Source organism: Chionomys nivalis, chromosome 3 (genome assembly GCF_950005125.1).
Source record: "Chionomys nivalis chromosome 3, mChiNiv1.1, whole genome shotgun sequence".
Taxonomy (NCBI): domain Eukaryota; kingdom Metazoa; phylum Chordata; class Mammalia; order Rodentia; family Cricetidae; genus Chionomys; species Chionomys nivalis.
Window position 1 is genome coordinate 94,192,889 of NC_080088.1, and position 27,060 is coordinate 94,219,948.

At 46.2% G+C, this 27,060-nt stretch overlaps 1 protein-coding gene across 3 annotated transcripts in view; it reads left to right on the forward strand.

Moving 5' to 3' along the window:
• The first annotated feature begins 16,022 nt into the window (after positions 1 to 16,022).
• Prkar1b (protein kinase cAMP-dependent type I regulatory subunit beta) overlaps positions 16,023 to 27,060 on the forward strand; it is a 121,284-nt gene continuing 110,246 nt past the window's right edge. Inside the window, exons 1-2 of one of the 3 annotated variants that reach the window (XM_057765767.1) lie at positions 16,023 to 16,040; positions 18,481 to 18,679. In XM_057765767.1, the coding sequence (XP_057621750.1) occupies positions 18,503 to 18,679 (177 nt within the window). In that variant the 5' untranslated portion in view covers positions 16,023 to 16,040; positions 18,481 to 18,502. Of the gene's footprint in view, positions 16,041 to 16,228; positions 16,368 to 16,459; positions 16,669 to 18,480; positions 18,680 to 27,060 lie in introns of those variants that run through there. The other 2 variants (XM_057765766.1, XM_057765765.1) reach the window with 2 other exon arrangements.

The following is a 27,060-nucleotide window of genomic DNA, read 5'->3' on the forward strand; positions in this document are numbered from 1 at the left end:
AATAGCCTAAATGTCCGACATACATTTGAAAAAGACCGCTTATCATTCCAAGAACATTCACAACGTGAATGTAAAAAGGCTGCTCACTGAAATGGCTGCCAAAATGAGCCATCTGCCAGGCACTTGTCGACAGCCATGAAAATCGCTTTCAAGAAGTAATTACAAGAAAAAGTGATTACAAACTCGTTTAAAATTGAAAAAAAAAAGATTAAGTTAGCAACAAAAAAGAAATTGTAAAGCGCTAAATGGAAATTACAGAGTTTGAGAAAACAACCAGAATAACACTGTCCATCATTAGAAGGACAGTGGTAGACTGGAGAGGGAGTGCTAGAACTTTCTTGGATCTGAAAAACAAAGAAAATAGTACAACGTGTAAACCTAAGCCAAGTTTGGCAGTGCATGTTTGAAATTGCAGTGTTGGGGAGGCTGATGTGGAAGGATGGAAGATTCTGGGGTAAGATCTGGTCTAAAAATTAAATCCCTGAGCCTCAGAGGTTTGTGGGATAATTCTTATCTCATCAGCATCCCAGAACAATAAGGCAGAGTTGCGGGGCTAAAACATTTAAAGCAGTAATGACTGAAGATCTTCCCAGATCAATGAAAGACAAAAAATACACAGATGCAAGAGGCTGAGTAAGCAAGCTCCTGTGTATGATAAATCTGCCGGAAATGCATACCAAGGTACATTATAATTAAACTTTCACATCTTTATCAGTGTGCGTGCGTGCGTGCGTGTGCGTGTAGACAGGCTAGGCTGACCTGGAACTCAAGATGTAGATCAGGCTGGCCTTGAACTCAGAGGTCTGCCTGCCTCCACCTCCTGAGTGCTGGGATTTAAGGTGTGCACCAGTACACCTGCCCTTTTTTTTTTTTTTAGATTTATTTATTATGTATACAGTACTCTGCCTACATATATCCTATAGGCCAGTAGAGGTCACTAGATCTTATTACAGATGGTTGTGAGCCACCATGTGGTTGCTGGGAATTGAACTCAGGACCTCTGGAAGAGCAGTCAGTGCTCTTAACCTCTGAGCCACCTCTCCAGCCCCCCTTATCTGTGTTTTTGAAGCAGGATCTCACACTGTGGATTGCCCTTGAGTTTGAGCCAATCCCACTCAGTTTCCCAAGTGCTAGGATTACGGACATGAACCATCACACCTGGCTTTAATTAGACATTTGGCAACGAAAAGAAAAAGAAAAACCTTGCCTGTCAAAGAGAAATGACATGTTACAGGTAGAGGAGAGGCAGTCTCAACCAGATCTGGCTGCTCCTCTGAGGCTACTGGAGCCAGAAGGAATGGCACAGGATTCTTCAAGCTTGTAAAGAAAACTTAACTGTGAACTCTGTCAAGCAAAATGTCATTCAGGAATGACAGAGGAATCAAGAGGTTCTCAGGAAAAAAGGCAAACCAATAGAAGATGTTGCTAACAGAACTTCCTGTAAGGGATGTTTAAAGGAAGTTCTCTAAGCACAGTGGAAGCAATCAGGAAAAAGCTGGTTTCCAGACAACTGGGGAGCACGTTGGTGTGCCTGGTGCATGGGGAGGCCAAAGGAGGGCATTGGATCCTCTGAGACTGGGTGGTTGTGAGCCATATAGGTGCTCATGTTTCCAGAGAACCCAGTTTCTCTGGAAGAACAATACTATTAAGCACGGAGCCATCTCTCCAGACTGTTAGTACTTTCTAGGAGCAGAGAAGCCCTTTGCTTTCACAATGTGAAAGCTTAGCTGGGTGGGGTCATCCCCTGAGTGCTTCCTTCCCTTTGTTCTTGTGCGGTTCAGCCCTCTGACAGTGCCTTGTCTGTAACAGTAAGCTTCATAATGGTCTCTTCCCATCCCAAACCATGCATTATGTATTTCTACCCCACTCAGCTTTATTGTAGACCTGCATAGATGTTACTAATAATAAAGACACCACAGATTCAATGTTGTGTTCTCTTGAAATATCCTCTGCCAAAGAAATTAGTTCATTTTAAATTTATCCTTGAACTGGGCCTTTGCAGTCTGCTTTACTCTCAGCCCTGTTATCTTCCAGCTTCCTACTATGTCTGCCCAAACAATGCCACTAACTGGGGACCAAGTATTCCAGTATCAGAGCCTATGGGGCACATTTTCCCCCATTTAAATCACTGCAAGAGGCAAACACCCATGTGTGTATGCATACTTGAAAATGCCCATACACAGACTGTTCTCATTGCTGTGACCAAATGCTTGATAGGAGCAGCTTAAGGGGAACGGGATCTATTTTGGCTCAAGGTTTCAGAGGTTTGGTCTATATGTGTTTGGACCACTATGGCAGCAAGGATTTGTGATAGGGAAATTGCTCACCTTTTGTTGATCAGAAAGCAGAGGCAGGAGAAAGAAGGAAGGGTCCAAGGATCTGTGCCCCTAGTGATCTCCCACCTTAGTCCCACATCCTCCTTTGCAGAACCTCCCCAAATAGTACCACCACCTGGGAACCAAATAGTCAAACAGGAGGTCGTGGGAAACATTGCATGTGTAAACCAGAACAGAAGCACTTGTTGCCTTCTGCGTAGTGATGTCAGTGCATCCTCAGGATTCTGCTCATCAGAAGGCCATCTAGCTTCGTGTTTTGTGCCTTTACCTGCTGAGCCACCTCACTGGTCCAAATATGTTAAAAACAACAACAACAAAACCCCCAAAACTTAGCAGAGTAGTTGTTGTTCCTCTGGAAAACGGTTAAATCAAGCTTTCCATCCTGCATGTGAGCAAACAGCTCCATCCCTTGTGACACACAGGACTGAATGTGGTGATCGGGCCAAAGACATTGTAAAGTAGAACTCTAGCAAGTGCCAACTGTGTGATGTTCTGCTCCACGCTGAAACTTGAAATGTAAGAACATAGTGGACAACAGGCAAGAGTGGGAAAGATGCGTTACAGAAGCATGAAAATAACCAGGAGGGGGCCTGGTGAGATGGTGCAGCAGGTAGAAGTGCTTGTCACACAAAACTGAGGACTTGAGTTTCGATGTGGGAGGGTCTTCTGTTTTGTGTTGATTTCATTGGTTAATAAAGAAACTGCCTTGGCCATTTGATAGGCCAGCCCTTAGGTGGGTGGAGTAAACAGAACAGAATGCTGGGAGGAAGAGGGAAGTGAGTCATGCCTCTCCTCTCGGAGTCAGCCGCCATGGAGCCAGCCACCAGGTCAGACATGCTGAATCTTTCCCGGTAAACCACCACCTTGTAGTGCTACATAGATTATTAGAAATGGGTTAATCAAGGTGTGAGAATTAGCCAATAAGAGGCTGGAACTAATGGGCCAGGCAGTGTTTAAATGAATACAATTTGTGTGTTGTTATTTCTGGGGCAAAGCTAGCCATGCGGGAGCTGAGCGGGACGAAAAGCAGGCCTGCCCACTCGCCTCCTCACTACAGAGTTTGATCCCTGAACGCCACTTAAAAGGCTGGATGTGGTACCATGCATCTGTAACCCCAGGGGTAAAATGGGGGTTGGAGACAGGAGAGTCAGCTGGAAACTCACAGACCAGCTACAGTGGAGTACACAACTACCGGTGTCAGTGATTAAAATACGAGGGCCATTAAGATGGCCCAGCAGGTAAAAGTGCTTGCTGCCAACCCTGATGACCTGAGTTCCACTTCTAGGATCCACATGGTAAAAAGTGAGAACTGACGCTCACAAGTTGTCCACAAGTTATCCCACTGCTCAGAGGCTGAGGCAGAAGGATGGACTGCTGCTGGCCTTACTCAGTCCTATGTTGCACTCTGAGACAGAGAGGAGGGGGCACTAGAAACACAAAGAAATGAGATTTAGAATTTAAAAGCTGCTCATAGTGCAGATCACACCCCAGATTTTAAGAAAGGTTTATTTCGTCTGTTTTGTTTGTATGTACATATGTGTACTGTGTGTGTGCAGTGCCCTTGGAGGCTGGAAGAGGGTGCCTGATCCCCTGGAACTGGAGTCACAGTAGTTGTGGGCTGCCATGTGGGTGGTGGGAGCTGAACTAAGGTACTCTGCAAGACCAGCCAGTGATTGTAACTACTGAGCCATCGCTCCAGGCCTGCCCCTGATGGTTTCACTGACAAGAAGTTCAAACATTTAATGAACAACTACAGTCAGGAAAGCTGGAGGGGGCCACTTCCCAATTTGTTTCATGGGGACAGCATCACACCTGTGATCTCAAAGGGTAATAAGACGTAAGAGAAGTGCTCATGACCGCTTTAAGTGAGCACAGACGTCAACATCCTAAAGAAAAGCCTAACGAACTGAATCTAAGATAATGCTTTTATAGAAAGGGTAAAACATAATCAAATTGAGTTGATCTCGTGAATGCAAATTAATAAAAATAACTCAGGGCTGGGAATGTGGTAGAGTGCTTGCCTAGTGTGCATGAAATCTTGTATTTCATCTCCAGCACTACTTATACGAGGAATTTGGTGCTTGCCTGCAATCCCAGCACTCAGGAGATGGGGGCAGGAGGATCAGGAGTTCAACGTTATCTTCAGTGACATATTAGGTTTGAGGCTAGTTTGTAATCCATGAAACCCTGACTGAAAAAAAAAAACTTTTTTTTTTTAATTTAAAAGTTGGAGAAAAAAACATGATTCCATAGATGCTAGCAGCATTTGGTGAAACTGACACGAATAAACTTCCAGTTAATTAGAAATGGAATTGACATAAGTCAGATCTACAAAACTGTCTCCGAAGTGTATTTGCTCAAGTAGCCAGCAACAGTCCCCTCCTGCATGTGGAGTCTGGGCTGGATTCCAGACATGCCAGTGGAATGTGGAGGGAAGAGCGTGCCCAGCCGCTTGTAGCCCTGGAGTTGAAGAGACCTGGCAGCAGCTCCAGGTCCATCAGAACAGGTGCACCAAAGCCCCCAAAGAATGGGGTTGCAAGGAAGACATCTTGCTGGAACTCTCCAGTGCTGCTGCAGCCTGCCAGATCTGCACTGAGCCTCCTAGAATGCTGCAGTCCAAATCAGCATCCTCTTTGGAGGAGAGACCTGCCTGCCCTGATCCTCTCTCGGGGCTGGGTTGATCTTAGCCCTCTGTAGGGATGGAGCATACTATGCGCGAGGGTTTGCTCACCTGTTGGGATATAGGTTGCGTTTGTCTTTTGACTGCTGTGAAGAAACCCTTTCCAGAATAGGAAACATGGGCACCAGGGTGCTGCTCATTGTTAGGGCTCATGTCTAGCAGTCCTGCAGTGCCAGAATCAGTTTACAGCTGTGAGAAATCAAAAACCGCAGGTCCGCCTTGACCTCTAGCATCTCCCTTCTGAATAACCGAAGTGAAACCTGAGAATTGAACGGATATTTGCACAGCCATGTTTGTTTGCTTGATTTGGTCTTGGGAGATAGAACGCAGGGCTTCACAAACTACCTAGTGCTCTGTCCCAGAGGCACGCCCACTCCATGCCCTTTTTCTCAGGTGCATTCGTTATTCACAAGTAACCCAAAGATGAAAACAACCCAGATGTCTGTCATTGGTAAAAAGACACAATGTGACCTGACACACAGAAGAGTATGAGTCAACCTTAGGAAGCGATGGCTCATCGTCTCTTGGGTGAGCCATGCACAGAAGGGTAAGGCCGTGAGTCTACTTTCGGGAGCACACAGCATGACAGACTTGGTACTGCCCCGGAGTTGTCATGTGTGTTTCATTGTGGGACAGGTCAGTCATTTGAGGAGGGGAGGGCAGAATGAGAAGGGAAAGGACAGACAGGTTGGAGGAGGGCAAATGTTTTCTTCCTAAGTCTGATAGGTCTTAATGACCTCCCAACCTCTAACACTTAGAAATTGGCTCTGGGTTTATACCTTTTCTTTTTTATAAAATGTGTGGGGGAGGGGTACAGCATGCATATGAAGTTCAGAGGACAAATTTGGGAGTCAGTTCAAATTCAGGCTTGGAAGCAAACACTTTAACCACTGAGCCATCTCAGCAGCCTTACGCTAAGTTTATATCTTAAATATGGAAAAATATAGCAAGAGCATCTGAATTTATTCCGTTTAACTCTCTGCATTGCATATATTTTAAAGTCTCTTAAAAAACAGGAAAGGGGGCTTTCAAGTGTCTTCCAAGAAGTATGTCATCTCAACCAATAAATAGATTTTTGGCAAAATTAGCTCATTCATTCATTTGTTGTTTTGCCTGACATATATTTATGTGTGTTGTGGGTAAGACACTTCCAGGTGTTCAACTAAGACTGAGTGAAAGATGAGTTAGGGTTTCTATTGCTCATTGGGGCTGACTTGCAGGTTCAGAGATTTAGTGCATTATCAGGGCAGGAACGCTTATAGCATGCATGCAGACATGTTGTTGGAGAGGCAGCTGAGAATGCTACATCTAGATCCTTTGACACCTCGAAGTCCACCCCCAGGGACACTTCCTCTAACAAGGCCACACCTACCCCAACAAGGCTACACCTCCTAATAGTGCCATTCTCTATGAGCCTATGAGGGCCATTTTCATTCAAACCACCACAGTGAGCCAAAGCAGATGCTGCTTCTCCTTGCATTGGAGAGTTGCCAGTCCAGCGTCCACTGACGGGGCATACAGACCACTCTCCTCTGACTTTGACATAGCCCTTGAGTTCCTCAGCTGTCAGCAGTGTGATTACCAGGAGACCTGAACAAGAAGACTACATCCTCAACTTTCAGTCCTGAGGCAGGGAGGGAGGGGCTCAGGAGTCCCTATCCCTGAGAGGATTTATAGGCAGTAAATGATTGCTAGGGGGAGTGTCTCATGTGGTCTCACTCCTTCTGAGGATTCACAGGCTGTTACGGATTACTGAAGGCAGTTTTGGTCTATCATTTTGTCTGAGGACAATAGTGATGGTGTGGTGCTTTCTGAGTTGCCCATCCTCATGTAATGCACTTTAAACCACTGCGTCACTGAAATAGACTTGGATGAAATTGTTGGACCTATCTGTCATTGGTATCCTCTCTGGAATGAATAGACAGACATATGTTCATCTCCCTGGGAAAAGCCACACAACAGATGACAATGGACAGAGAGGTAGAGTCATTGGGGGCAGGACAGGCTCTGTGGATGGGGGAAGAGCACAGTCTGTGGCTCCTGTAGAGCAGTGATCGGGAATGGTGGGGTAGGATGAAGGCTGCTGCCATTCACCCAGGAGGTGGGGATGCTTGGGCTGAAGCCCATGTGCAAGTGTGGTGTATCTGAGTTATTCTGTGGGTAACTGGACTGAAGGGGAGGAAAGTCGTCACAGGGCTGGCAGGCTCTGGTGCCAATCCTGAACAGATGGAGGAATCCATCACGGAGACAGAAACACTGGCAGATGACCAGGGCTGCAGGGGAAAGCACATGCATGGTTGGGGGCAAAATGATCCTGAAGTAGGTGGTGGTGATTATGTAATGCTGCTGTTTAGTGAATCACCCATCCCAAAATGTTGAAACTCACAAGGAAAAAGAAAAAAGGAAAAAAAAATACACTCTGGAGATGGCTTCATTATTTAATTCATGCAGACTGTTTCATCTTTTTAAATAGCAATATAATAATATACAATAACCTCACGAGCTCTTTGTTATGGTTCTTTAGCACCCACCCAGTGTTTCTTGCTTCATGCATTTTTATCAAGAAGACATTGTAAACACATCAATGGCTGTGTTGGCTTATGTGCAAAAAGATGCAGGGCTGCATAGTTATTGCCAGTCAATGGGGACCACTAGAGAAGGCCAGCTTTGCATTCGTACTTTAAAGAGGATTTTTATAGATCGACTTCCAGAGATGTCCTGCCTCCCCCACCCTTGACAAATCATACCATCAGGTTCTTGGGGGTGTGTGCATCCATACCATGGTGTGTCTGTGTGTATCAGAGGGCAATTTACAGGAGTCAGCTCTCTCCTTGGGTCCCAAGGGTCAAACTCAAATGGTCAGGCTTGGAGGTAAGTGCCTTTATGTGCTGAGACATGTTCTCAGCATGTTTTCATATCTTTGTTTTTGTTTTTTTTAAAGTAAACTCAGGTCCTTAGGCTTGCAAGGCAAGCACTTTTACTGACTGATTCATCTTCCCAGCCTGTTTTTTTTTTTAAATTACTGTTTTTTTCCATTTAATAAGTGAAAAATGATGTCTCTGTACATACTGCTCTTGCAAAGGGTTGGAGTTCCTCAGTACCCACATCAGGAGGCTCACAAATGCCTGTTAACTCCAGATTCATGGGATATACCTTTGTGGGCACTACACACGTGTGCTTGCACACATGTACATAGACAAACACACACACAAGTTAAATAATACAAATAACTAATACAAATACAAAACTACATTTGAGACAGGGTTTCTCTGTGTGGCCCTGGCTGTCCTGGAACTCATTCTGTAGGCCAGACTGGCCTCAAGCTCACAGATCCACCTGCCTCTGCCTCTGGAGTGCTGCTAGGACTAAAGGTGTGCACCACCACAGCCAGGCAAATAAAATATTTTTGAAAAATGGTGTCTCTGCAGATTTCATAGGTATTTTTCTCATATTCAGGAAGTTTGAAGATCTTTCTATGGATGCATATTTTGTATATAGGCTTATATAAACTTTCTTTCTTTCTTCTTTCTTTCTTTCTTTCTTTCTTTCTTTCTTTCTTTCTTTCTTTCTTTCTTTCTTTCTTTTTTGGTTTTTCTAGATAGGGTTTCTCTGTAACTTTGGAGCCTGTGCTGGAACTAGCTCTTGTAGAGCAGGCTGGCCTTGAACTCACAGAGATCCGCCTGCCTCTGCCTCCCGAGTGCTGGGATTAAAGACATGCACCACCACTGCCCGGCTATTTTTTCTTTTCTTTTTTCTTTTTTTTTTTTTTGAGAAAGAGAATATTTTATATAGCCGTGAATGCACACTCCTGTTATTTCTATTTCTATTATAGGCATGAACCACCTTGCCTAACATAGTTGTTTGTTTCATCTTTTGAATGTTTGGGGATTTTGTTTGCTTTAAATCATGATCTCGCTTTATAGCTCACATTGGTCTCAAACTTGTGATCCTCTTTCTCTGGCCTCAGAGTACTGAGATTACAGGCATGTGCCACCATACTCTGATTGGATGTATGGTTTTTTTTTTTTTTTTTTTTTTTTTTTTTTTTTTTGGTTTTTCGAGACAGGGTTTCTCTGTGGTTTTGGAGCCTGACCTGGAACTAGCTCTTGTAGACCAGGCTGGTCTTGAACTCACAGAGATCCGCCTACCTCTGCCTCCCAAGTGCTGGGATTAAAGGCGTGCGCCACCACCGCCCGGCGATTGGATATAATTGTAATCCTTCCTTCCTTCGTTCCTTCCTTCCTTCGTTCCTTCCTTCCTTCGTTCCTTCCTTCCTTCCTTCCTTCCTTCCTTCCTTCCTTCCTTCGTTCCTTCCTTCCTTCCTCCCTCCCTCCCTCCCTCCCTCCCTCCCTCCCTCCCTCCCTCCTTCCTTCTTACTTTCCTCCTTTGGGGGAGGACAGGGTTTCTCTTTGTAGCTTTGGCTCTCCTAGAACTTGATATGTAGACCAGGCTGGCCTTGAACTCACAGAGAACCACCTGCCTCTGCCTCACAAGTGCTGGGACAAAAGTGTGCAACACCACCGCCTGGCGGATAGAATTCCTTTTTAATGTAGAAGACATTTTACTTTGATATACAAGATTACTAAGTATTACACTTATGACTTCTATAATATGTTTAGAGATTCCTAGTGCAATATTATGAATTTTCTTAGTCTTGTGGTTTTTATAATTTAAAGATTGTTTAACATTTTTATTCACCTGAATTTTGTCTGGGGAAGGAGCAACATAGGAATCCCATTTAATGTTAATAGCTTTTTTTTAGTTGTTTTCAAGCTATATCTTGAATTCCTATTATTTTTATTAATTTTTTTTCTTTTTTCAGTGCAGGAGATGAAACCCAGGACCTTGCACATGGTAGGCCATTGTTCTATCTCTGAACCACACCCCAGCCCCTCACTGGAGGATTCTAGGCAGGGGCTCTACCACTGAGCCACACCCCAGCCCCTCACTGGGGGAGTCTAGGCAGGCTCCATTCTTGGTAGCTTTTCTCTCTTGATTCTTCCTTTGAATTGATTCTCTATAGCTGTGTAACATTATTACAAAGTTAGTGGTACACAACAGCATCTACGTTATGATGTTTGAAGGCTGAAGTCCAGGCATAGCTTGGCAGGGTCTTTTGAAGACCTTATCACTACCATGGCAGGGTACTCTCCAAGGTTGGACCAGGGCAGGTAGGTTCCCATACTTTTTGGTATTATCAGTTCCTGACAGAGCTGCCCTTTGGTATTTCGCTATCCCTAGAGACTGCCCCAGTCCTTTGCCATATGACTCTATGCACACCAGCTTACAGCAGCACTTCTGATATGTTTAAAACCATCCAGGGAAAGTTTCCCAGTCAGATATTAATCAGAACCCATGTAAGCTAGACATGGACCACACACAGGATGGATGTCTTACCACTTTGGTGGAGTAAAACCAAGTCCTGTCCACACTTAGAGGGAAAACCCCCAAGGCATGAACTCCTCAGGGAACTAGAATTGAGGCTGGGGGCTGGGACCAATGGGGACTCAGGCAGTTGGATTTTTTTGTTGTTACCGTTTTGTTTTTAATTTTTGGTTTTTTGAGACAGGATTTCGTCATAGACCAGTTTGGCCTCAAACTCAGAGGTTTGCCTGCCTCTGTCTCTGGAGTGCTGGGATTAAAGGTATTCACCATCCCATCGCCAGCTTCAGGTGGCTGTCTTGAAGCCTGCTGCTGTAAGCCAGGACTGACATCTAAGAAGTCTTCAGTGGACTCTCCTTACCAGATGAATGCAATGAACAACATAAAATTCAAATATTAAAGAGTTCTGCTCAACCAGAGTCTTGTTTGGTTTTGTTTTTCGAGCCAGGGTTTCTCTGTGTAGCTCTGGCTGTCCTGGAACTTGCTTTGTAGACCAGGCTGGCCTTGAACTCACAGGTCTGCCTGCCTCTGTCTCCTTAGGGCTGGGATTAAAGGTGTGCAATACCACCACCCAGCTTCAAGCAGAGTCTTATCTGCTCCCCTGCAGGGGTGCTTCTCACCAGTTCACATTTCTGCAGAAGGTCTGCACCCAGCCAGGCCTGCCTGGGGCTGAGGCCACGGCTCAGCAGTAGAGTGCTTGCCTAGAATCCCCCAGTGAGGGGCTGAGGCCATGGCTCAGTGGTACAGCACCAGCCTAGAATCCCCTGTGAGGGGCTGGGGTGTGGCTCAGTGGTAGAGCACCTGCCTAGAGCACCCTCCCCTGCCCCCACCTTCATGAGGGGCTAGGGGTATGGCTCTGTGATAGGAAACCTGCCTGGTGAGTCAGGGTGTCTTTCCCCTCCACCCACATCTGCTTGTTCTGCCTTAGTGAGGGCTTTCTCCAGCAGAACAAGCTCCCAGGAGCAAGCTCAGGGTCAGTGGCTTTCCATCTCAGCCACTGAGCAGGCTGAACGGGAGGATACTGTTGCCGTCCACCATCAAGAAAGCCATGGTGATGTACACTTGTAATCGCACTGCTCTGGAGACTGAGCACAGGAGGATCTTGAGTTTATGGATAGACTGAGCTCCACAGCAAAACCCTGTCTCAGAATATCAAAAATGGATTTGGTGAGATGGCCCAGTGGGTAACCCAGTTTACTGCACAAGCCTGAGTTTGTCTCCTACCATAGAACCTGGCAGGAGACAACTAGTTTCTGAAAATTGGTCTCTCTGACCTCCACATGCCCTTTTGGCACATGTATGCGTGCACTCTCACAACACACACATACACACACACTCACTCACACAAATGTTTTAAAAAAGTAGAAAGTGATAAAGACACACAGGGTTCAACTCTGGCCTCCTCATGCATGTGCCCATATATGTTTAGGAACATATACACAAAATATCAAAATAAACAAAATGATATTTGTTATCATTCATAACTCGGGAGAATGTCCTGAGGCCTTGTGGACCGACAGATATGCCATGCAGAGAGAGCTTGGGTATAGAGTTTATTTAGTGGGTTATGGAGGGGGAAGGGAAGAGAAGAAGGGGGAAGGGGAGAAGGGGAAGGGAGGGAAGCAGAAGAAGGGCAGGCAGAGAGAGCAATGGGGGGGTAGGATTGGGAGTGGGCAGGGCTTGTCTCTTAAAGGGACAGGGTACCCAGGTGACAGACCAGGCCAGCAGATTATATCAATATTACATCACATTTTATTAGCCCAGAAGAGGTTAATATTTTTAAAGTACCATTCACATGGGATTTACATTTCTTTCCCACCATCACAAAGCCAAAAATTAAGTTGAGACTTTGTATGTGGGGGTGGCTGGTTATTGTCTTTCAGTGCGTGGGCTTCTGTGCCTTCCCTCAGTTCATGTCCCCTCAGCTCATGTCCTCTGCCTTGGCATGAACATTTCACAGCATCCTTCAGGTAAGGGCTCAGCCTAGTGAGTGTCAGTCACCTCTTTCCGCTCCTTTGAGAGAGGTCCTGTTCATGGCAGCTCGGGACAGAGATGGGGTCCATATCCACATTATCATCTCCAGGACCCTTTGTCACAGACTCATGTTCTGCAGTTTCTGCAGAAACCGTGGTTTAATAAACGATCTTTCTTTTGGAACCCTACAAAACATGTCTTTTAACCATGCAGAGTGAAGAAATAAGATCAGTTCTGTTACCTCGGTGACTTTCTTCTTTTGCTTTCATATGCATCCCAGGCTTAAGTTTCTTGTAAGCAGAGATTTCTAGTTCATTTCCCAGTTTCCCAGACTCGAATAATCACACAGAAACTATATTAATTTCAATACTGTTTGGTCTATTAGCTCAGGTTTCTTATTAAGTAACTCTTATTTCTTAAATTAACCCATTTCTATTAATCTGTGTATCACTATGAGGCTATGGCCTACTGGTAAGGTTCGGGTGGCGTCTTTCTCCTTCGGCAGCTACATGGCTTCTCTTTGACTCTGCCTACTCTCTCTATATATCTCTGTTCAGATTTCTCACCTGACTTTACTCTGTTAAGTCATTGGTCTAAACAACTTTATTCATCAACCAATAAAAGCAACACATAAACAGGACATCTCACATTATCTCCCCTTTTCTGTCTAATTAAAAAGGAAGGATTTAACTTTAACATAGTAACATTACTTAGAACAAAACAGTTATTAAGCAAGAATTATTGTTACAATATTTAGTCCATTTACATTTGGCAAATTAAGGAAAATAGTCTATCATCTATCTTTGTGAGTCTAAAGTGTTATATCTAATTTATCTTTTATCATAACTAAGGAAAACTATAGCTATCTGTCTTCAACTCTTCAAAGACCTACAGAAGGATATGATATTACATAAGTAAACAGGAAGTGCAGTGTAAGCAACTTCCAAAGTTCTAGAATTGATAGAGACATCTTGCTACCTGAACAGTCATCCAAAGTTCTTCTGTACAGGCCCAGAGTTTCCAGCAGACTTTTCCATGAAGCAGGAAATTTGAAGATCTGTTCTGCCTTGTAATGGCAAAATTCATTAGTTGCTTTCTTTTGTGTCCTGGGGAATGGCTGACAGTTTCTTCTGTGAATCAGGAACCCTGAAGGACTATCCCGTCTTTTGGAAAGTTCAGCAGTCACTTTTCTGTGGGTCCTACATGTCCAGTTCATACAGTATACCATAAAAGCAGTCCAGGCAAAATCAGTTTCATGCCCAAATGGCTGGCCTTGTCACATTGAAGGCAAATTCCATAATGAGTTTTTTCAATGTCCATCGACCTCTCTGAAGTAATTGATGTTGCCAGAAGCATACATGTTTCACTGTCAAGAAAAGTCTACATTCTTAAAACATTTTAAATGCCTTATTCTGCAGGTCTTTGAAGTGTTGAAGATTTTCTATCTAACTGAAATATATTTCTGTATATCTAGAAAATCTAAATAACATAACTACAACTTTGGCTATCATAAATGACTAATAATCTATTTTTTTGTTGTTGTTTTTCGAGACAGGGTTTCTCAGTAGCTTTGGAGCCTGTCCTGGAAATAGCTCTTGTAGACCAGGCTGGCCTCGAACTTATAGAGATCTGTGTGCCTCTGCCTCTGGAGTGCTGGGATTAAAAGTGTGTGCCATACTTCCTGGCTAATCTGTAATTTAAAATTATACATTACATTTTTAAATGAGCTGCATAAACTGAATACCTTAAACAAGAGCAGGACTACATAAACACAGTGTAACAATAATGATAGTAAATTTCTATCAATAGACCAAGATCCATATCAATGCAAAGTATTCATTTCTATATCAGTTTCTTTCACCATATGCAGTTTTTTTTTTTTTTTTTTTTTTTTTGCGAGTGGTGGTATTGGTGGTTTGGGGTGTGTGTGTCTCATTACATAGCCCTGGTTGACCTAAAACTCACCCTGTAAACCAGGCCTTCAACTCACAGAGATCCCCCTGCCTCTACTTTCCCAGTACTTGGATGAAAAGTTTATCTAATTACTTTATTATTTGAGATAGGGCCTTGGCAGAATTCCCCAAGTAGGCTAGGGTGGCTGGCCAGGGAACTGCAGGCATCCACTTGGGTTCTATTCCCAGTACCATAGGAAGGGCACCGGAAGCAGCATTGGGAGGAATGCCTCAAGAAGTTGAGGTCCATGAAATAGGTTACTAGAGTATTCCAGAAATATCTGAGGATGGCAGGAACTCACCTTCATAATGGGGCGCAGCAGAAGACATTGCTGTAAGCCCCAGGGACCAGGTTTCTGGTTGGTTTCATACATCCCGATGGCCAGCCCCTAACCCAGAAGGTTCTTGTTATGACAGGACACAGGGGACTTACATCTGAGGTGGCACACCTCAGTCGAAGTCCATTGGTGTGGGTGCCTTGTGATTTCAGGACTGTTTTTGAGGTTTACTGGAAAGGGCCACCTCTTTTATCCAAGGAACACCACGAAGGGTAGCCTCTACAGGGAACTCCAGAAAATCTTGTGTGTGTGTGGGTCCTCAGTAGAGAAAACCCAGCCCTTATCTAAGCATGTGATGCATGTCTGTAAACCCAGCGCTTAAGAGGTAGAGGTTAAAAAAAAAATCAGGAGTTCAAGCCCATCCTTACTGATTTTGAGACCAGACTGGGTCTTGAATTTAGTATTTTTTAAAAAGAGAAAAAGGAGACAGTGGGAAGAAGGGAGAGGAAAGGGAGCCGCTCTGGAGCATTCAAGTCCACAGCCCAAGTACCAGGGTAAAAATGGTCTGACTTTGCTTAATGTTCCCGGCAGGAGCCAGGAGGAGTTGGGGCAGGAGAGAGAAGTGGGCAGTGATGCAGAAGGCAGGCTATGCCCATCCAGTGCTGGTCTCCAGCAATTCTACACAGTTTCAAGAGCATGAGTTACTTATGGGAGGCAAGTTTTGGTTCTGCTAAGATGGGACTTAAATTCTTGAAAAAAGACCCCTTCCTAATAGGTGTGCCCACCATAAGTGTGTGCCTATCATGTGGACAGAGTTGGGAGGCAAGCTGGAGGGAAAAGTTGGGGATGTGGGAGCTGCATCTTCTTGTTTTTGTTCATTTTATTATATATTCTTGTTTTGTTTTTATTATTTTTATTATTAACTTTAGATTTGATTTGAGACAGAGTCTCATATAGCCCAGGGTAGCTTCAAACTTGCTATTGTAGGCAAGGATGGCTTTGAGCTGATTCTCCTGTCTCAACATCCCATGTGCTGGGATCACAGGTGTGTGCCACCATACCGTTTGTGCAGAGCTGATGATGGGAACCTGAGCTTCATCCATGCACGCTACAAAGTTTTAGAGCCTGCTTCAGGCCAGGAAGCCCTTATTACACCAGTTCACCTTCACGTTTGAAGGAAGAACCGTGACCTTCAAATCTGCTGAGAGCACTGTGGTGGCCACGTGGAGGACGCCTGTGTCATGAGAGGGTGGCCTGGTGAATGAGACAAGAGATAGCAGGCAGCAGAGCAATGGGGTATAGCTGACAGCTAGGGAATGTGGACAGGCACGTGGAGGAACAAATGTGGGGAGCAGATGAATGTAGAGATATGAGTGTGGGGGTAGGGTAGATGAATGGAAGCCTAGATGTGGGAACTGGTGTGTGAGTGAGGCGGCAGGTGAGTGGAAGAATGAGTCGGTGAGTGTGGACAAGTGAGTGAGCGGATGGGTTGTGGACAGGTGACTATGACAGTACCTGTGAGCCTCATCCTTTCTCCTGCGCTTAGATCACTTAGAAGAAGATGGACTCTGTCCCCACAGGAGCAGATGGCGCAGGACAGGATGGGTGGAGGCTAATTTTTGCTACAGGCCTCGGCTTTAGAGTGGGCAGGCACTGAATGCGACTCCCTCCCTCCCCTCCAGGGTGACAGCTCAGACAGAGCAGGGTGGTGTACATTGAACAGAGAGAGCATCTGGGCCCCAGAGGAGCTAGCTGCACCAGCCAGGTTGGATGAGCCTAGGAGGAGAGGGTTAGGGTGGCAGAAGGTCTTGGCGGCAGCTCGGGGCCTGCGCGACGGGGCTCCGGTGTGTCGTCGCTATTCAGAAATAGCAGTGGGACGGGCCCTGGGGAGGGCAGCGGTCGGTGGGCGACCCGCGCGGGCGCGGTGCGCGGGGCCTGGCGGCCGGCGGCGCGCAGCGGGGGCGGGCGGAGGGCGGCGCCGCTGCAGTGCGGAGACCCGTTCGCCGTCCCCGCGTCCCCGCGTCCCCGCGCAGCTGCCTCTGGCCTCGGGCACCGCGCATCTACAGGTACGCAAGCTGGGGTGGGGTCTGCACGGGGATCTGGCACTACCCAGAGCTGGGTCTCGGCGGGAACTGGGGGACTCACAGGGATAGGAGGGATTTGGGGAGCGACAGGATCGGCCGCAGGGCCACCCGAATGGTGGTGGTGGTGGTGGGGCTGCTGGTGTCCGAGGTGGAGCCAGGCCCTTGCGCAAGCGCCCAGGACAGGGTCGGGCGTGTGGCTTGCACCGCCAGGATCTGGGGTCACCCTGCACCTACCACGATCTGGGGGTGTCCTGCACCCATCACCATCTAGGGGCGTCTCCAATTGCTCCTCTAGTGGGCTTAGGGTCCGGGGACGGGGTCACGGGGTGGGAGTGGGAAAGAATCACCGTCCTCCGAAACCAGGTGTACCTCGCCAGCTTGGGGACCCTTCAAACCCTGAGGCCTCTAGGCTGGGTGATTCCAATCCGTGCGGGGCGGGGCGGTGATCTGGACATTGTGACTCAACCCTGCGCAGGGCACACACGGATGCGTTCTAGAGCCTTTGGGCCTCTGTTACTGTCTTCCAAGCCCCTTCCCACCGCCCCCAGCTCTGTTCCATTGTTTTCCTTACCCCCTTTCCTTTCCCCATGAAACAAGTCACCTCAATCCTTTGACAGCACCTCCCCCTCCCGCCCCAACTACCCCCGCTGTGGCCTTAGATCGTGACAACATCTATATTCCACATCGGTGTCCTTAAAAAGGGGGAGAGGGTGGATGAAAATGAAACCATCCGACAGCATGGTTCCCATAGTGGGCGCGCCAGACATCCAACTTATTCCACCTCAAATTTCCCAGAAATGGAGAGCGTACCGTATACAAATTGTACTTGATCTTTTTCCATCTCTGCAAGAATTTGTTCAGAGGTAAGGAGGGGCTGAACCCACTCATCAGAGAAAGGCCTTTGACAAATATGGTTTCTGGTGTCACACACCCTTCACTGGGCCTAATCATTAGCAAAACATCGTACCCGCTGGGCAGGCCCTCTACGGCTGATGTGCAACCCTCTGGGTTTTTTGAAAATTCAGTTGTGTGTGTGTACATGCCTACGCATGTTCACACGCGTGTACAGATGCATATAATGCAGGTACATGTGTAGAAGGTCCATGGTTGGTGTTGGGTACCTTCAGTGATCACTCTCCGCATTATGTATTGAGGCAGGGTTTCCTCCTTGAACTCAGAGCTCACTAGTTCAGCTAGTCTAGGTAGCCAGCTTGCCCCTGGGATCTCTTGGGTTCACTTCCCACACACCGGGATTGTAGGCCATCAAGCCCACCTGGCATTTTCCCGGGTGCTAGAGATCTGACTTCCTCTCCTTGTGCATGGGCCGCAAGTGTTTTATTCAATGAGCCATCCTCTCAGTGCCCGCCCCCCTACCCCCCCCTTTTAAAGACAAAGTTGTATGCAGACCAGGCTGGCTTTAAACTCCGTATCTTCATGTCTCTACCTCCTGCGTAGGATCAGGGTTTCAGGCATGCATCACCAGGGAGGATTTCTTTGCTCCTGGCAATGAAACCTGCATGCTAGGCAAGTACTCACCAACTAAGCCACATTCCCCAGCCCTACCCCAGCCTTCTCTGTCCTTTTTTGCCTTTGAGACAGGTTCTCACTAAGTTATATAGGTGATCCTGTTTAGGTAAGCCTTGAACTCACGATCCTCCGCCCTAATTTTCTGAGCAGCTGAGACGACAGGCTTGCACCACCAGGCCCAGCCCACATGTATTTCATAAAGCATACCAGCAGAACAGTCTGGCTTCCCTGGCTCCTCCTAAAGCTGATTTTAGTTTTCCTTCACAGGACCGTAGAAGACATTCTGACCATGGCCTCCCCATCCTGCTTCCACTCGGAGGACGAGGACTCTCTGAAAGGATGCGAGATGTACGTGCAGAAGCATGGCATCCAGCAGGTGCTCAAAGAATGCATCGTGCACCTCTGTGTTGCCAAGCCTGACCGGCCGCTGCGGTTCCTTCGGGAGCACTTCGAGAAGCTGGAGAAGGTGAGTGACCCCAGTACTCTTGGTAGGTTCCCTGGGCAAAGCTGTGTCAAGTCCTCCCTTGGAATTCCGAGAAAGTGATGTCCCCATGTCTCGGGATTTGTCAAGACCATGGGAAGCAGGGCTAGGACTCCATGCCAGAGAGCTCACTTACAATTCCCCTAAGGCGGGGGGGGGGGGGCTGGAGAGATGGCTCAGTGGTTAAGAGCATTGCCTGCTCTTCCAAAGGTCCTGAGTTCAATTCCCAGCAACCACATGGTGGCTCACAACCATCTGTAATGAGGTCTGGTGCCCTCTTCTGGCCTTCAGGCATACACACAGAGAGGACATTGTATACACAATAAATAAATCTTAAAAAAAAAAAAAAATTAAAAAAAAAAACCAAAGGTAAAAAAAAAAAAATTCCCCTAAGGGCATGGATCAGAGGAAGAGCTCTTATCTGTGTACCTCCAGTGAGAAGTTAGGGGCTTAGCTGGGCAGTGAAGCACTTGCCTAGAATCCCCCAGTGAGGGGCTGGGGTGTGGCTCAGTGGTAGAGCACCTGCTGCCATGCATGAGGCCCTGGGCTCCATTCCTACTGATACAGTTGACTTGAGACTGGCCTTTCTTTGTTAGAGCTTGGGTTCATCTTCAAGCCCCAGAATCCCTCCTTCTATTTATTTGAGGTTCGCAGTCTCCAGAACTCTCCTGGATGGCAGTTCGGGGATTATGAATCTGAGCCTGGTTAGTGGCTGTGGGGTTCACTGGCAGTTTTCAGGTTAGGCAAATGGGGATGAAGTCTGTGTGTGTGTGTGTGTGTGTGTGTGTGTGTGTGTGTGTGTGTGTGTGTTGAGAAGCTCTTGCATTGTAGTCCAGATTGGCCTTATACCTGTATAGTCCTCCTGGTTCCTTCTCTTCAGGGCTGGGGTTCCAGGCCTGCACCGCTTTGCCTAGCTGAGGTCTGGTTATAGAAACCATTTTGAGGTCTGGTGATCAGCCAGCCTAGCCCAGGCTTCAAGCCCCCAGATCCCAGTGAGGGAGTGAACACTGGTTGCTCTTCCATAAGACCTGGGTTCGATTCCCAGCACCCACATTGGTGGTTTATAATTATCTGTAACTTCAGTCCCCCGGGATCTGGTGCCCTCTTTTGGCCTCACACACATTTCACCTGTGTAATACATGTGTACATACACACATGCATACACATAGCCACACACGTACATTAAAAAAAGACAAGTAACTCTGACCATGCAAGTGATGTGGGTGTGTAGTTTGGGTCCACGTTGATCTGAATGCCTGACTTGAAGAGTGGATGGAGGAAGATACCCCTGACATGTTTGATGGGAAGAAGGACACTCTCCCTCCCTTCATTCCCCCCCCCACCTCTTTTTCTCTGTGGTAGGTAATACTATGTTTCACAAGCTGACCTCAAACTTACAATCCTCCTGCCTCAGCAAAATGTGAGGATTATAAGCACAGGCTACTTCAGCGCTCTAGTCCTACTGTTCTGAGGACAGAGGCCCTCATGGCTGGCTCCTCTGTGAAGGACACCCCTCCGTGTTCCCCAGCCCCTCTTCTGGGTTCTTCCTCAGGCTGGGTTGGTTGGCCAGCCCAGGACCCATTGCTGTATCCAGCTTCCCTCCCTGGCAGTGACTCCATTCTCTTTACTGCATCTCTCTGTCCAGAGTATTGTCGAGTGTCACCTGAGGTCATTTAACTACCCCTTGTCTTGGTGTCTTGGAGACCAGATGGGAATGTGGGGAGCCTCATACAGGCTGAGGCTTGCTTTGGAGCACTTGTGAGCCATCTGGTATTAAACAAACCCTTTTCATGGGTGCCTCCTGTAATCACACAGCTCTGAGCCGAAGCAACTCCCACTACTATTTATTACTATGTGTATTTTTAATTTGTGAGATTTATTTTATTTTATGGGTATGAGTATTTTGCTTGTGTGCATGTCTGTGTACCATGTGCATATATGGTGCCCGTGGAAGTTAGAAGAGGGCATCAGAGTTCCTGGAACTGGAGTTATGGACAGTTTTAATTTGCTAGATGTGGGTGCTGGGAATTAAATTCTGGTCCAATGCAAGAATAAGTGCTCTCGACTGCTGAACTATTTCTAGTTCATATTTGTACATTTTTTTGGAAACAGGGTCTTACTGTGTAGCCTAGCTCATGATCCTCCTGCTGTAGGCCTTGAGTGCTGGAACTATACACATGCACCTACCATGCGTGGCTCAAAAGAATGAACCTTGTTCTTCTGTTTAAGACAGTCCGTCCATCATGCATGGAGGGGTAGGCAGTGGCAGCATTCATGATTTCCTGATACAGAGCAGTGAAAAGCCTTGGCTCTGCCCCCATTCTGAAAACAAACTAGTAAATAGCACTTGGCCAATGGACATAACCTATCAAAATGGGTTTTTTAAATGATCATAAAAATTTATCTATTTTACAACATGGATTTAACTATACTGAAAAAAATTACACAGCTTATTGAAATACATTTCATTTTAGAAACAGACTACTAAAGTTTATACAAAAACTCTAAAATAGGGGCTGGAGAGATGGCTCAGAGGTTAAGAGAACTGACTGTTGTTCCGGAGGTCCTGAGTTCAATTCCCAGGAACCACATGATGGCTCACACCCATCTATAATGAGATCTTGTGCCCAGAACACTATATACATAATAAATAAATTAAAAAAACTCTATAATAATTTCTGTAGTAAAATAGTGTGTTAAAAGAGCTACACAAAGAAGAAAACTCCCATCTTCTCTATACTGCTTGATATTGTGTGAATTGTGACCATCTCGACTGCAGCCAGCACCAAAAGCTGAAAAGAACTCATTACAAAACACAGTGATACAGTTAATGCTCTGGGTTAATCTCACAGCCTTCCTGATTAGTATAAAGGAAACCAGGCCTGTCCCCTCTTTGAGGAGAAAACCAGGATATAAAAGCAAGCATACCTCATCTGCTGATATGAAATTATAAAATCCCACAGTCTGAGTTTCTGAAATTTATAAAAAGCACCAGAAAATGCAAGTACATTGGGCTTTAGTTCAATGGTTCCCCTGGTTGCGAGGGCAGTCTTCTTGTTCTCTCCTTCGGGTCAGTCTGATCGCTCACCAGGACAGTGGTCAAAGTCCTGGAGGAGGCCATGGAGACGGAGAGACCCCAAAGAGGCACAGCTGCATCCATTCTGCCAACTCACCACGGGGATGGCACTCTGGCTGGCGCTAATGATGCTGTTCTTCTCTGTCAGATGCCTCAGGAAGGTGCCCTCGCTCTGGCCTCTGTGGTTTGGGGGCTCACTCTTGAAGAGGGCCGGAGGTGGGGGCAGGTGAGGCACGGGTGGGATGGGGAGGTGATGTGCACATGGTGTGGATGTGCAGGTGCGAGAAAGGGTGCAGGACGAACTTTGAGGGAAGCGCGACACCCACGGGGTTCATACTGACTGCAGGGAGCTGGGCTCATAGGAGTGTTGGCTGTGAAAAGCCTTGGCTCTGCCCCCGTTCTGAAAACGAACTAGTAAATAGCAATTGGTCAATGGACATAACCTATCAAAATGGTTTTTTAAGATTTATTTTTATTGCTATTGTTAACTATGTATGTGTGTCTGCAATTGTATGCCACACAAGTGAAGATGGCTTTGGAGGCCAGAAGAGGGCGCTGAATATCTTGGGATTGGAGTTTCAGGCATTTGTGAGCCCACCCAACGTGGGTGCTGGGAACAGAACTGTGGTTCTCTGTAAGAGCAGTAAATGCTCTTAACCACCGAGTCAACTCCCTAAACACTTAAAAATATATTTAAAATTATTATTTAATTAATTTGTATGTGTGTGTGCATGTGTGTGTGTTCATGTGCACCTGTGCACACAGGTGCCTATGATGTGTGCCCCTGTGTGTGGAGGTCAGAGGTCATGTTTGGTGTCTTCCTTAGTGTGTCTCCACAGGGTTTCTCACCCATTCAGCTGGGATCCCTAGTTGTTGAGCTCCAGGCATTTGCCCACCTCTGCCTTCTTAGAGTTTGGTTGACAGCTGTGCTGGGGATCTACACGCCGGCTCTCATGCTTTAGCCATAGCACTTACCGCCTGGGCCATCTTTCCAGCACCCACAAAAACATCTACAAAGAATTCATGAGCTGGGCAGTGGTGGCCCACTCTTTTAATCCCAGCACTTGGGAGGCAGAGGCAGGCGGATCTCTGTGAGTTCGAGGCCAGCATGGTCTACAGAATGAGTTTCAAGATGGGCTCCAAAACTATACAGAGAAACCCTGCCTCAAGAAACAAAAAGAAAGAAAAAGAAAGAAAGAAAGAAAGAAAGAAAGAAAGAAAGAAAGAAGAAAGGAAGAATTCATGAGCCTGGCTTGGTGGTACATGCCGGTCATCTGGCACTCAGGAGGCTGAAGCAGGTGGACCAGGAAATCAAGGTCAGCCTGGGCTACACAGGGAGACCCTGTCATGAAAATATCACAACACAAACCAAAGCAGAAAACAGATAAAATCACCCTTGCCTATAAAGGAAAAAAAAAATTAAGTTCAGAGCTGAAGAGAAGATATAAAACCCTCTAAAGTCTCCCACCTCCACCTTAGGTGTTATTTAATCTTGTTGTTGTTTATATGTGTGTTTCTTATGGTGTAGATCCGCATGTGTTCTCCAGCAGATGTAGGGTGTCCTTCTCCATCGCTCTCTACCTTAGTCCCATGAGGCAGGGGCTTCCACTCACCCTGGAGCTAGCGAGCCCCAGAACTGGGATGACAGGTGTGCCCATAGTTCCACCCAACTTTCTTGGCTTTTGTTTTTGTTTTTCAAGATTTGGCTTCTCTGTCTAGCCCTGGCTGTCCTAGAACTTGATTTGTAGACCAGGTTAAACTCAAACTCAGAGATCCACCTGCCTCTGCCTTCTGAATGTTGGTTTTGAACCACCACACCCAGCAATAGCCAGCTTTTTCCGTGGGTAGTAGGGATTCAAATACAGAATCCAAGGCTTTCAAAGCTAGTGCTCTTACCAACCGAGCCACCCCCCACCATTCCCTCTTGTGTTATTTAAAAACAATCTTTAGATTTTGTTCGTGGCCATGTGGCAGTGGCAGTTTCATATTTTGTGTGTTTTTCTACTTGTCATCTGTTCTATGGGGACATCCCTTCCAATGATTGCTCAGTGTGTGATTGCTCAGTATTCGGTGTGAGTGTGTGTGTGTGCGCGCGCGCATGCGCGCCAGTGCAGAAATGGAAGGGTGGTTAGTTTTATCACATCCAGGAACAGAGAAAGAAAATGAATACATGCATGGTTAGTGCTCAGCTAGCTTTCTCTACACCATGTAGTCCTGACTGGCCTGGAACTCCACTACACAGACCAGGCTGAACTCACAGACATCTCTCTTCTCTTACTACTGAGTACTGGGATTAAAGTTTTCTTTGTTTTGTTTTTTGTTTTTCAACACAGAGTTTCTCTGTGTAGCTTTGGAGCCTGTCCTAAAACTTGCTCTGTACACCAGGCTAGTCTCAAACTCACAGAGATCCACCTGTCTCTGCCTCCTGAGGGTTGGGATTAAAGGCGTGCTCCCCCAGGCCACCTGTCTTCTCTATTGACCTAAACCAGTGGTTCCCAACCTGTGGGTCTGTACCCTTTGGGAGGAGTCAAACGACCCTTTCACAGCGGTCACCTAAGACCATCAGAAAACACAGGTACACAGTACTATTCATAACACTAGCAAAATTAAAGTTATGAAGTAGCAGTGAAAATAACACTATGGTTGGACCACAACATGAGCAACTGTATTAAAGGTTCACAGTATTAGGAAGGTTGAGAACCACTGACCTAAATCCAGAGAATGGTACCACCCACAATGGGTGTGTCTTTCCCTGCCTACATTAGCAAAATCAAGACAGGCCAACCTGATCTGGGCAATTCCTCGCTGAGACTTTTCCCAGGTGATTTTAAGCTATGTCAAGTCAGTAGTTAAAACCAACCAGCGTGTGTAGGTTCCGGGATAGCACTCGGGTTACCAGGCTTGTACACCAAGTGCCTTTATCCAGTCAGCCATCTTGCTGGCCCAGTGTTTCATCCATTGTGAAACAGTAATTTTTATTTACTTGTTTTTTATTCATGCGTACTGTGCATGTGTGTGCATATGCCACTGGGGGACTGTGGGGGCCGGAGGAGGGTGCTGAATCCGCTGGAGCTGACGTTAAAGGCAATTGTGAGCCTCCTAATGTGGATGTTGGGAATTAAACTCTGGTCCTCCCGAAGAGCGGCATTCATGTCAGGTGGCTCACAACTGCCTTTAACTTCAGCTCCCCCTACACTTAATACTTGATATTGGTCATTAGTGCCTTTTTGTTGTTATTAACCAGCCTGTGTAGAGGATTATCAGTTCTAATTTTTTTCTTTCAAGTTTACTTTATGTGTACAAGTGTTTTGCCTGCATGTATGTCTGTGCACCACGTGCATGCCAGGTATCCTTGGAGGCCAGAAAAGGGCATTGGATCCCTTGGAACTGGAGTTACGGATGACTGGGCGGCCGCGTGGGTGCAGGGGACTGAACCTGTATCGACTGCAAGAGCAGCCAGTGCTCTTAACCACTGAGCCATTGCTCTAGCCTCTTGAGTGTCTTTTCTAGGAAGTACACCCACTCTCTAGAGCCTTTTAAAATTTATTATTTATTTGTTTTTCAAGACAGGGTTTCGGCCGGGTGATGGTGGCACACACCTTTAATCCCAGCACTCGGGAGGCAGAGGCAGGTGGATCTCTGTGAGTTCGAGACCAGCCTGGTCTACAGAGCTAGTTCCAGGACAGGCTCCAAAGCCACAGAGAAACCCTGTCTCGAAAAACCAAAAAAAAAAAAAAAAAAAAAAAAAGACAGGATTTTTCTGTGTAACAGCCCTAGCTATCCTGGAATTCACTTTGTAGACCAGGCTGGTCTCAAACTCAATGAGATCCGCCTGCCTCTGCCTCCCAAGTGCCGGAATTAAAGGCGAGTGTCACCACCGCCTGGCTTTTTTTCATTTAATGTTGTTGAGTTTGCGCTTATTTTTTATGATTTCCTTCTTTCTGTTGTATTGGGCTGTATCCTTTTCAAAGCTTCTTAAGGTGAAATGTCAAAATATTACTTTAATTTTTTTGAAAGGCAACATTGAAGTCCGCACATTTCCTGTTTTGGCATTATTCTACACATCTTAATCCTGGAGATTTCGTCTTCCTTGCTTTACTCAGCTCAAGATAGTTTCCATCTTTCTAGAGACTTAACCTTTGTTTCATTTGTTAGGCTTTTTCTTGTTTAATTTTTGCAATATCTGGTGACTTCCCAGAGATCTTTGTTATTCAGGCCTGGCTTCATTGTGGTCCAAGAGCGCTGAATGATTCCACACCTTTTCAACTCAGTTCATTATGCTTTCTGGCTGATCATAGTGTTGTTTTGGTTACTCCTCCCCGTGCTCCTGAGGAGGTCAGGTGGAGCACTCTGCAGCCCTGAGAGTTCAGGGTCGTGGCACTTTGTATTATTTTTTTGAAATTAATTTTTTTTTGAGTCTCACTGCGCAATTCTGGCTGTCCTGGAACTCACGATATATGTCAGGCTTGCCTTGAATTCACAGAGATCCACTTGCCTCTGCCTTGCCAGTGCTGGGATAAAAGGTGTGCAACTACCACACCTAGATTTAAAACATTTTTTATTATATTTTAAATTTTATTTTGTGTGTGTGTGTGTGTGTGTGTGTGCATGTGTGTGTGGGGGGCTCAAGTGCTCAAGTGCTATGCATGATATAGTTGTGGATGTCAGCGGACAATCTGTAGAAGTTGGCTCTCTTGTTCCACCGTATGGGTTGCAGGGCTAGAACCTGGGCCATTAGGCATGCCAGCAAGCACCTTTACTGACTGAGCCATCTCCCTAGCCCCATTTTGCATTCTTGCTAGTTTTCTGATCCTCTGTCCATAACAAGGATCATTAAGACCTCCAACATCACTTGTGTGTCTTTCTCCCCTTTCTTTAGTTAAGTTTATCTATCTGTCTGTCTGTCTGTCTGTCTGTCAGTCTGTCTGTCTGTCTATCTATCTATCTATCTTTATTTATTGAAACAGTGTTTCTTATAGCCATTGCTGTTCTCAGGTGTACTATGTAGCTGAGGATAGATAACCTTGAACTTCTGATCCTCCTGCCTCAACCTCCTGAATGCTGAGATGGTGGCTTCCACCATTACCCTGTGTTATGTGGTGCTGGGGATCAAACCCAGGACTCAATGTATGCGAGACTTCTGCCAGCTGAGTCACATCCCTATTTCTAGTTTTTACTAGAACACATGATCCTCCTGCCTCAGCCTCTCAGGTGCTAGGATTATGGGTGTGGATATTACAACCCCTGGCTTGACTTCAGGTTTTTAAGTCTAATACAATAATGTCTACCA